This window comes from Scatophagus argus, chromosome 18 (assembly GCF_020382885.2).
Source record: "Scatophagus argus isolate fScaArg1 chromosome 18, fScaArg1.pri, whole genome shotgun sequence".
NCBI lineage: Eukaryota > Metazoa > Chordata > Actinopteri > Scatophagidae > Scatophagus > Scatophagus argus.
Genome location: NC_058510.1, coordinates 13494836 through 13506600, shown reverse-complemented (window position 1 = coordinate 13506600; position 11765 = coordinate 13494836). Strand labels below are relative to the sequence as shown.

The 11765-nt window shown below is 40.2% G+C and overlaps 1 protein-coding gene across 2 annotated transcripts; it reads left to right on the top strand.

Annotated features, from left to right (window-relative positions):
* Positions 1-953: 953 nt before the first annotated feature.
* On the top strand, positions 954-11497 carry zgc:112982 (uncharacterized protein LOC503771 homolog). 2 transcript variants are annotated; one of them, XM_046370745.1, is made up of 11 exons: positions 954-1179; positions 2455-2498; positions 2664-3320; positions 3738-4544; positions 7594-7763; positions 8197-8317; positions 8810-8882; positions 9003-9116; positions 9331-9441; positions 9565-9679; positions 10873-11497. In XM_046370745.1, the coding sequence occupies exons 2-11, from the start codon at positions 2464-2466 to the stop codon at positions 10884-10886; spliced, it is 2217 nt and encodes a 738-aa protein (XP_046226701.1). In that variant the 5' UTR covers positions 954-1179; positions 2455-2463; the 3' UTR covers positions 10887-11497. The 2 variants fall into 2 exon arrangements, with proteins under 2 accessions (XP_046226701.1, XP_046226700.1); XM_046370744.1 differs by having other exon boundaries at positions 955-1179; positions 9003-9121; positions 9336-9441.
* Positions 11498-11765: the final 268 nt, after the last annotated feature.

Sequence of the window (11765 nt, the reverse complement as noted above, 5' to 3'; positions counted from 1 at the left end):
TGGCCAGTACTCTGGGACTCCAATAAGTGGTTACACTGTTGTTAATGTTTCAGCTGAAGGTCATGAAATAACCCCAAATTTTATAATACTATATCTATAGCTATAATACTGACAAGACTATGAGATTTAAGTAATTAAGTCATAATTATTATTTATATCATCCATTTTCTACACCCCTTATCTGTCAGAGTCAGAGGGGGGGGGGCTATCCCAGCTGACTATGGGCGAGAGGCAGGGCACACCATGGACTGGTCACCAATCAACTGCAGGGGTGACACACAGACACAAAGACAGACAACCACACAGGCATGCCTAATGTAGAGTGCTCATTTAATCTAATGCTTTGGAATTGTAGGAGGAAGTCGGAGTGCCCGGAGAAAACCCATGCAGGCACAGGGAGAACATGCAAACTCCCCACAGAAGGGTCCATTCGTGGACCTGGAACCTGAGGCGACAATGCTAACCACTGCACCACTGTGCTGTCCTCATCTGTAAATTTTCATTCTTTTTTTTCGTTTGACATACACACACTGGTTCTGAAAACATGAATAATCCGCTTAAATGTTTACAAACCATACACAGAAATTGCAAACTACCACGAACTACTTTCCACACTGCACTGACAGAATCTGCTGTACCCTAAGAGGCCAGGACATGTAGCACCCAAGTAGTGCATTTTCCGCCCAAGTTACCTAGGGATAATACTTATGAGAGAATGGGTTTGAGAACGTGCACCCAGAGAAGTAGTGTCAAAACAGCAAAACAAAACAAAAAGCCTTTAAGACCATTGTTCGTTTTGTGCTAAATTACTGTGTTCAGTCAAACAACCACTTCCACCTGCATGGCTTCCAACCACAACCACCTCTAATCTAGGGCCAGGTAAGTGTCGATGTTTTGCTGAACTGTGCAATTGTAGTCACAAAAATTGTTTTATACTGAAAAGACCAAAGCGGAAGTTTGGCAGTTTGTGCGCAGACGCAACCTTAACTAGTCAATGTCAACACGGTCTTTTACATACTTTAATGGGAAACACAGCACATTTAGCTAGGTTTTTGTAATACGTGGTCACTAATATGGTCGTTTTCTAAAATTACAAAGTGTTACATTGTCGTCTTTTGATGTGGTTATACTTGCTTTAGCTGACGTTATTCGCGGAAGACTGGCGCGTCTTGCACGAAGGTAAGCTAACTGCCTGACGTTAGCTGTTGATTAGCCTTAACGTCAGCTAGCTTAAAGTTAGCTCATGTGCTTGGATAGCTTAATTTTGCGTGGCGGTATGTGATTTAATGCATACAATGGGCTAGTGGTCCAAATATCCAGGAAATGTATCCCACTAAACTCAGTAGAGTGTAACTGTTGATTAGTCTGAGTGATCTTTGCTTACTACAGTAACTTAAATGCATTTGATAATAGCTACGTTAAATAACAGGCGTTGCAGTTAATAGCTAGTATACAAAACTAAAATGTGAAGCTATATTTTATACGCTTACATTCATGAATTCTCTGTAGTTATACATGTTTTTGTCTTGGTCTTGGCCAACTAAATCAGAGCTAGTGGCTAAAGAAACTCAGTCCACCATTAATTTGTGGAGCCCGAGCTCCATATGAATTGGAATAACTCCCTGCCATGAAGTAAATTTCCCATTTTAAGACCACCTGCTGAAGATAGCAGCTCTGCAATTAATCACACTTTAAAAAAAGTTTTAATGTTGACGTTCAACAATTGTTAAAGAAGTGTAGACGCGTCTTTACACTATGTGGCAATGTGCTTGCAGTCGTTATGACGTTATTCAAAAGGATATTCTGATGTTGTATGACAGAATATAGGCAAGAAAAAAAATTGAAACTGTAGATTCATAATTTTGTTCATCTTTAATTAAAGTTTCTTAAGAAACAATTTAAACTAGAATATTAAATTGAGGGAACATGATATGATTCTGCAGAAAGTTGTTTAACTTTAATATTGAATCATCACCCAGCCCTACTTAATTAATTTCAATATGGGTAAACATTGGAGACAATTCATAACTGAATACAAACGTATTTATTCCTAATTTAAATAAGAAAATATTTTGGTATCGCAGTAAAATTGTAATGGTGTCCTGACAGTTGTTAGATTATTTGTGTGCAGCTCATGATATTCTCTGCAGATTAGCAATTCTGTTGTTCTGCCTGTCACCATCAGTATAAATTACTTATACTCACAGTATACCTGAGTTTTCCTTCACTGACACAGTGGTAGTGATGCATTTTATGTCAACCAGCAAATAAAGAGTTGAAGGGGGATGCAACCCTTGCAGTGTAGTAGGCTATGGCAAATAGGAGCATGGTGGATCCTATGGCATCATAAGCATCTTGATGGGGTTTTTGTAATTACCCTGCCTTGCCTGTACTGTGGGGTGTTGTGTTTTGTCTGCAACATTAATCTAACAACAAAAACTTCTACTTTCCTAGGTTAGTCAAATGTCAAGACCACGGTCCAGATCACCACATTACAGGTAAATGCATTATTTTCTTTTTAATTCTCATATGCCCCACAAGATCTGTTTATTTTAAGACTCAGAAAAGATGGTTTCCTGTCCTCCACTTTCATTTTTGTTTTAAACTGCAATGTGAATCTTAATTTAGTGATGACTGCTGTTTTTTTTTATTTACTTGTTCAGGAGGTTTCCATGGGAGGAGCCCGATTTTAATCCTTACGAAGTCCTTGCAGAACTTGATGGAGATGATTTGGATAGGAGCCACCGCACCAGAGAAAATCCAGAAGAACACTTGGATTACTTTAGGGAAGAAATGTACCCTGAAGGCCAGAGAAGATCCCCACATTTCTTAGATGACAACCCATTGGGGCAAAAGCGTCATCCAATCCAGGAGGAGTTTTACCATAGGAGGCCATCACCTTATAATGATGTAACAACCTTTGATGACCAGAGGCGTGATCGAGGAGAAGATGGAGATAGACGCAGAGGAGGGTTTAGAGAACACATACAGAGCTTTGAAAACAGGAGGAGGTCACCCCACTCCCCTCTGAGGTTGACGAGGGAAAGATTGCCACCGACACCAAGGTCTCATTCACACCACCAACAGAGAGAGCCAGGGATGGGCTGGAGGAGAGAAGAACAGGGCAGAGGTCGAGGAAGATTCAGAGACCTTAGTCCCAGTGCAAGGTCAGATGACCAAAGAGGTGGAACAGCTTGGGAAACAGGAAGGAGGAACACACAGGGTCCTGATAGACACAGGCAAAGAGAGGATTTGCATCAAAAGAGGAGCCCTCCCCTTAAAAGGCAAAGAAGGGAAATGGATGACAGCAGTCACCTTGGGTAAATTTAAAGCAAAAGGCTTTGAAGCACTGTCGCAGAGAAAAGGGGAAATGAAGAATGCAGAGGATTCTCAGCTTATTTTCAAAATTCCTCTCTGTCATCATGGCTTATTTCCAATAATTTAAAATACTAGTTTAACAAGTGTTGCATGGCTTGAAGTTTTCTTGCTTTGCTTCTTCTGATACTTAAAAATTTCTGTCTCTTATGTTGAACATACACTAATTGTTAATCCACATGTAAGTTTTAATGGCAAACATAGTTTAAAAATTCATGTTACATCAGTAATGGGTGAATCAGGTATTTGATGTGAGATAAGTCCAAAGCTAATTTCAGGTGTTAAATTAAAACCTGATGTGAAGATGTGACTGTTCTTTGAATAATTGTTGAACCATGTCACCTCCTCTTATGCTGGCACAGGTACAGGAACGAGGAGGACTTTGTGGAACAGCTTGACTCAATGGACACAACCAGAGTTAGGTTTGGAGGAGACACTAAGGAGAGACTCCCTCTTGGAGACATTCGCCACTCAGGACCACTCATCATTGAACATGATCATGGCATCAAACACAGGAGAGAACCATCACGGTGCGAACAACTTGATGATCACAGAGATCTTGAGTATGATCGACATAGGAGTCCTCGTCCAGGCTCCTCTCAGGAGCATTTCAGGGCATCAGACAGCAGGTTGCATGATCATGAAGATGCAAGAGGATGGCATTTTGAAGATAATTGGAGGGGCACAAACTATCGTGAAACTAGGGGGAGCCCTACACCAGAAGATAGACCAAACCCCATGAGATTTGGTTATCGAGATGGTCCCGTGAACCACAGGGGGAGAAGCAGTCCTCGGTCAGCAAGAGGTCACGGCCAGGGTGGAAGAACTGGACCACACAGGAATCAACAACCGTTGCGACAATCCTCCCAGGGATACCAAGATGTTCCTCATGAAGAGCAACGTTTGGTTTATCGTCCCTTAAAGGAAGATTGTTACGAGAATCCCTCCGAGAGAGAGACTGACTGGGCAGAAGAAACCAGACTTCAGCAGCGGAAACTTGACCGGCCTGGAAGTCTGGACCGACACCTGCCGAAGATTGACTTGGACCCTAAAATGCCTCGTCAGAGGGGACGCAGATGGAGCGATCAGAAAACTAATAACGTGACCACTGTGACGGAGGAAACCCTAACCATCAAAGTGGATATGAGTCGACCCATAAACCAAAACAGGTAGAGTATTTTGTAGTCAAAATTATCAAGGGTGAGAGGGGAAAGTTCACACTTCTTTCTAAAGTAATTGAAAGCAGCTGCAGGAAGAGGAAAGAAAACTGCCACAGGAAGAGTGGAGGCCTGTTGAAAAGAATGATTATCACTGGGCACAATATATATTTTCATTTAACAGGGTTTTGTTGCAGTTTGGAAATTGGTGGGAGAATACCAGAATTCTATACCTCTGTGTTCCCTGTCTTCTGTTTTCTCGTGGATGCTACACATTGCTGGTACAAATATCAGGATATCTCACAGAGGATTCTCTCCAATAAAACAATGTTCATGCAAATGTGAAGTTGCTTTCACATGACAGCTTGTGGATGGATGCCAGGAAGAGCCCAGGACAAGGTCACATCTGAAGAAAAACAGCCCCAGCTGAAATATGCATTACTGAAGAGTATTGGGAGTGTCTCTGGGTAAGTGACCATGTTATGAAAATGATGGCTTCAGTTATGAAGAAAATTATCACTACGTGTGCTCCTCAACACAACAGGAGACACTCGCCGTCTGTAATGTTGGCTGAAAGGGTTAAGTCAGTGATTGATACTTTGTCCTTGTGCTTATGGATTGATGATGTTGCTACAGTTGCTGAAGCCGCAGTTTGGATTTTTCTCAAATTGCTCAGAGAATATGCCAATTATTTAGCCATTTGGACATATTAAAGTTCATGAAGGTTTACACTGGACAATCTGAATGATGGCTTTCAGAAAAACACCGCAGTGGGTACATTTTCATCCACTGTTCTCTTTATTTTTATTTTAAAGTCTCAAGACAGCTGGGAGATGGAAAAGATGACATTTGAAAAGTGGTTCTGGCAAGATTCAATCAGAGGCCAGCAAAACTACACCCCAAGGCAAGCAGATGTGACCATGTGTACATCCGTCCGGCCATCGAATGTATCTGATTCACGAGGATCACAGAAGGAAGACTTTGACATGGAGCTGAAGAGCGAAGGGCTGCAAACATGGATCATAGGCTGACCCTTCAGTCACTACCTGTTAGAGAAGTATATTTGAAGAATGTTGCTGCTTGTCATCTCTGGGTGAAGTGGTGTCTTGGTTATTTAGCAGACTTCAAAAAGAATTCAAAGTTTATTTGATGCTGCTTTGAGTGAAAATGGAAAATTGACCTTCGTTTACCAACAAAAACACAGATCAACAAATCATTCTGCAAAGCTTGCCATATATGGGATGATCTCTACGATGCTCGTTTTGTATTTCACCACGTTCAGATTGATGCTCTGTTTACCTATGATTGAACTGCTTTCCATGAATGGAATTTATAATTCCCTGACTCATCTAAGGAAGCTTCAGTTACTGCTTGTGAATCTGGAGGGCGGAAGATAAACCCAACACTGCAGAAACTGAGGGAGGGAATGTCTGTTCACTGCCCTTGTTTCAGGAGGAAAATGAAACAGTGCTGTCAGAGTCACTTCTCAAGCTGTGTGTAAGCTTTTGGTGGATAAACATGGACCAGAATGTACTATGTCAGCAGAACAGTGGAGAGAGGAATCGAAGGAAATTATTCACAAGTAGTAAAAAACAAAGTGAGTGCTTTGTGAGGGGGAAAAGTTTGACAAATTTCTCCAGACCCAGTAGACCAGAAGATCAACTTCTGCCTTGTGTTGAAATATGTTTCTGGAGAGGCAGTGTTTCTGTGATTGCAAACTTATTCCAGGAAGAGGATTCAAAGAAAGTCTACAGTGCGAATGCTGATATGTAACGAAGTTTGGACAAACATGAATGCCTAGGAGTCTTTTGTGCAGCTTGCTACAGGACTGATGGATGAAAAAAACACTTACAGCTGAATTTACTGAGGGACAGGTCCTGTGAAATGTCAGTTACCTGCAGGGGGAGCTTGAACGAAGAGGGACCAACCACTACCATACTTGGTGATTGAACATAAATTCTTTTGAAAGAAGAAATTGATTCCATGAACATCATCGAGAAAATCAGGCCTGGAACAGAAGTATGGGTGGTGATGAAGAGGAAAGCATCATCAGTGCTGAAAAATGGAGGAAAAAAGAATGTCATGAATGTAATTATCCATTCTGACCAATGGAGAAAGTGTATTCAGTGCCGTTAAAAGGAGAAATCGATCTCATGAACAACAGTTTATTTTCTGTTCTGCTTAAAAAAAAAAAAAGAAAAAGCTTTGTGGCTCCAAAAGCTGAAGGAGGATTTGTTAAATCTTGGAGAAACTGGGGCAAGTTCGAACAAAGGCGCATTACGGATGAAGGTGGTCTTTGTAAATAACGTCAATATTTGATGGAAGAGTCATAAAATATGACTGGAGTCCACTTAGTACAGTGGTTGAAATATCTGGTGAAGTGTAATGATGCTAGATTGAAGATTGAATGGATCAAGCCAAAAAAAGAAGTGTGAACTTTCAACCAACGTTCAACTCACCTTCTCTTTAAAACAGGGAATGTCTTGGTCTACTCCTGCTTTCACTTTTAAGCTTTTATAAATATCCATAAAGGGATTATAAATTTGTGTGATTGTGTATTTTCAAAGCTCTACACCCCCCCTCTTTAGAACATGTAGGGTTCACTTATTGTTAACATGGTCAGTTGTGGAAGTCGTTAAAGGTAAGTTTGTTGGGTAAGGTAAAGAAAGTGCTTTTCTTTATTTTTACTCAAGCATGGTAGGTGTGACTAAAATGTAGAAATACATGCTCACACTGAGTTCATTAATATTTCTTTCAGGATTTACACTCGCCACTGTAATCAATGATTTAAAACTTAGGAAGACTTTGAAAACTGTGGAGAAAAAAAAAAAAAGAAATCTGCTATTGGCAGGCTAAAATAAGCAGATCAAATTACATGCCATAACTGTGTCAGCTATTTTACATACACTGCTAATCAAAAACAGGTAAATTCCCATTCACATCAGCTGATAAATGAAACTGTTGCTCATTTTCTGTGCACTGAATTCCAGCAAGAGTTTATCTTGAGGAAAACCAGTTTTACCTCTTGGTTGGTTTCATTCTTTTTTCTCCTCTTCTGCAGCACACTGTGTTACTCCTCAGACAGGCAGCTCTCTTTAGACCTGGTCAATGTTGGTCGTCAGCGACTGGACTTCCTGCCCATGCTGGAGCATTCTGGGACTTACCAGGAGACCGCCATACACACTGGGACTTTTGCCCAAGAAATCATCACACTGGTGCACCATGTCAAAGGTCAGCACAGTGTAATGCACATACATGTACATCTATCTGATGTGTCTTTGGTTTTGTTTTTTTGGTAAATTAATTTGCAGATATTGGGTAACCAAAACAATAAGATGTACAAGAGTGAGGATGCAGCGTAGTAATTAAAACAAAAAAGAAGTAGATGCATGTAACTATATACAGTATATATACACAAACACACAAACAGAATATTAATATTTGTTATAATAGTTATGACGGCAGCATACCTATAAATTAAATTAAGTCAGACAAAGTGAAGTAAAAGTTTAGGTTCTGCAAACAGTCTGGATTTAAGCCCCCTCACAAAAATTGCTTGCTGATGGCCCGTACCACTCCTGAATTCAATAGTAAAGAGGTGTTTCCCAATACTTTCTGTATAGTGTATATAAATTCTTAAAACATTTATTGTTTGCTTCTACAGAGCAGTATTTCAGAGATAGTGGTTTCACCCTGAATGAGCGTTTCTCAGCTCCCCAAAAGGTTTGCAACTCTGAAGCAGAGACGGAGGAGCTGACATTGGATGAGAGGTTCAGTTCAAACCGGTACGTCACATGGTGATTGAGATGTTGTTTACTGTTACTGGTATTGGTGCATGAGCAAGTTAAAAGTCCTCCTAAGTAATAACTCACAACACATTCCTTTAAATACGGCCCGTACACAAAATCCTGTTCAAATGGAACTGAATGTGTGCTATTGAAGTTCTTCGGTGAACAAAAAAAAAAAACCACAAACAAAAAAACACTTACGTTTCTCCCTCATCCCCCTTGTGTTGCCAACATGAAACAAGAGCTGTTTAACTCCTCTCTTTCTACTGCAGGCCGTTGACTTATCAACCATCCCATACTGTATTTTTTTCTTTAAATTACATTATTTATTGTATTGTTAATGTTTGTTGTATTAAAATGTTTTATTTTATACCTCGTATAATATCCCTTTGTTGGAAAGTTGCTGAAAATGATGATTATTATTTTCCTTTGGAAAAGCATCGCATGAAAGTTAACCTGCTCTGTTTTGTCTTTCTGATTCTTCTGCAGAGGTTTCAGCTTAAAAATGAACTCACTGCTTGATGATGATCAGCCTCTGTTCTCCAGACTGGGACCCCTGCCAGTAAATTCCTCTTTCTCCAATACTATTTTTGTATCCCGAATTACTGTTGAGATTGTTCACACCAGTTGTTATGAGATGAATGTTTTTTTTAATTGTGATGATGATGATGTGATGACACAGCCAGTGCGAGGACCAGGTGACCTGAGGCATGACTTGGAGAGGAAGAGGCAGGAGAGACTGGAGGGGGTTAAAGTGACCATATCAGGGAACATGTCACAGCTCCCCCTGGCCTCAGTCAGGTGAGATTAAACATATTTTTCTTATTCACTTTTTCAGTTGTCTTTCATAATGACATATTGGCTATTGTGGCGTTAACCTCTTGGATTCTATGAGCCAAAGTAAGTCTGAAGAAGATCACTGTGAAATAAGCCACAAATATAAGTTACACTTAAATTACCAAACAAGCATTAACTAAGTAAAATTTTGTGCAAATTGTGTCCATGTCTCTGTCAGTGAGCTTGATCTTGACTACAACGACAAGGATGAAATTGTTTCAGTGGAGGAGGAAGGATTTTCCAACTGGCTGGAGGGTCAAAGCAGGAGACGAGAAGGCAACATGGTGAGTGTTACAAGGCCAGGTTTCAGTGGAATTTGACCCGTAACCTCTCAGTCATGTGATCCAGCTGGTGAAAAGAACATGAAGAGGTCAAACGGAATCTGTTTTACCTTTCTCCTTATTCAGGGACCAAGAAGAGGAGTTTCATTCAGACCAAACAACGGCTCTCAACGTAGAAACAATCGATTTGGCAACCGGCTTGGGCCAATGAAGCGACAGAACAACCGCAACAACCCTGCAGGTAAAACATCCACAAGATAATACAGCTGAAAAGGCCTCAGTCAGGATCGCTTAAGGCGGCTGTAATCAGTATTTTTATCTAAAAATGTACAGAGTGACGTGAAGTGAACATGATCATTCACATATGTTGTAGTGATGTTAGTTGTCTGGTTCACCGTTCTGGTTCACTCAGTGCTCTCATGGTGATATATTCAGCCACAGAAAGCTGTAAGAAGGCTCTGTACACTACCTGCTCAGCACCAAATAGCAGACATGCATTGTGTTAGAGACTAGCTGGTGAATATAGTAGAGCATTTAGCAGCTAAAGAGCCAGATGCAATGCAATAAAGATGGTCTGTGGTCTGATGTGGTCAGTGACATTGCAAACAAAATAGTCTCTTTCCATGGAAACAAACAATAGTTACAGCTTCCTCCTCCTCATCAAGTAGGGCATTTTAAAATTTGTGGAACTAAAACACTATGATTGTATCATCACTACGTATTGTAAGTGACAGAATAACACATTTTTTAACTTTTACAAATTTGAGTTTTGATTGATCAACTGAAATGTAGGGTGAGAGCGTGATAACTAAGGTCAACAGTTATACGCAGATACAGTTAATTTCTTTTAAAGTCCTGTTAATATTGAATATAAAAAGGAGGGGAAAAATGAATTGTAGTTGACATATATTAAAAGTTAATCCGTGACAGCATGGTTCATAATTTAACGCCATTCAGCACAAATCTGTTGGAAGTCATATTTTCTCTTACCTGTCTCTGTTTCTGCCATCTTGGCATCTATAGCCCAAGCTATGAATTGTCTATTCGGTGGCCGGTGGACTCCCTGCTATCTCAGTCTCAGTGTGACTCATTTAGTCAGATTTATTCTGTGGTGAACTCTGTTTGCTCCTGTTGTGTAACGGACTTGCTGCTCTTCATCGTGGCAGCTTCATGTCGAGTGTTTAAGGTCAGTTGGGTTGTGGAATATTCCCTTTAACCCGCTGACACGTTACTGTTTTAAGGAGGTTTCCCCCGCCCTCCCTCTGATAAGCTTCTAATCGTACCTGAGCTGATCCAGTCCCATCTTCTCATCTCCTCTTTCTCCTTTCACGTTAATCGTGTCCTCCTTCATTGCTTCTACGCTGACCCGCCTCTTAGACGTGACCCAAATTGTGTCTGACCTTCACTCTTTATCTCTGTCTTCACCATTCATAGGTCCCAGCTGGTAACTGGACAGTGGAAAGGTATTCTGTTTGGATACTGTTGATAACTCTAATAACTGATCATAAAAACCAGCTAATTAAGAGGAAATATTTTGTCCTTTATTGTGGCCAAATTGTGTCGATGTTGATTTCAGAACTGCACAATGTTGGCGTTGAATGAGACTGTACTGAAGTCTCTGCTCTGTTGAGGTTAAACTGAATGTGAAACGTTCTCTAACTTCTATCCACAACTGTTCGCTCTTTCCATCTATACTTACATGTCTCTTTCAGTTATTGCTGTCTTTGTTTTTGCATTTCACACGTGTTCTTTGTATATGTGTGGTCTTGATTGAAACAATAGTCCTATTTTTTTTTTTAAATCAAATTAAGAGCTTTAAATGACCGTGATGAGGCCATTAACATAAGCTCACACCCAGTTATCAGTGAAGTACATGCCACCAGTGATGGTTTAGCTGCTACTTGATGATGTTATGTTGTTTAACATGAGCATAGATGTTTGTCTTAATTCATACTATTTCTCTTCTGTCTCAGTTTTATTAAGTCTGTATCATTGGGTATTGCATCACACCAGCCTTTCTGTCTATGTTGCTGAACAAATAAAACATTTTTCTTTTGGATTTTGTCTGGAGCGTCATTGTGACAAATACATAAATCTGACCCACATCGATTTTTATTCTACAGCTGAGAGATATTTAAGAGTTACTGCGGTTAACTTATGCAAACCTTCCATGGTGTTGTATTGAGTCAAGTGAGATTTTATAGTCACAGCTTTTCTCGCATGGCAATTTGCATCATTGCTGAATAATCTCTGTGGTCACATTGATACTGCAGCTTTGACAGAGACAAGTCGGTTTGATTTAAAAACAATTCTGATGAGATTCTTTT

Bases quoted from the DNA above. Each gene is read 5' to 3' on its own strand.
- zgc:112982 (XM_046370745.1), top strand. From the start codon at position 2,464: ATGTCAAGACCACGGTCCAGATCACCACATTACAG. The intron at 7,764-8,196 runs GTCAGCACAGTG...TTGCTTCTACAG, and splicing joins ACTGGTGCACCATGTCAAAG to AGCAGTATTTCAGAGATAGT. The intron at 8,318-8,809 runs GTACGTCACATG...ATTCTTCTGCAG, and splicing joins GAGAGGTTCAGTTCAAACCG to AGGTTTCAGCTTAAAAATGA.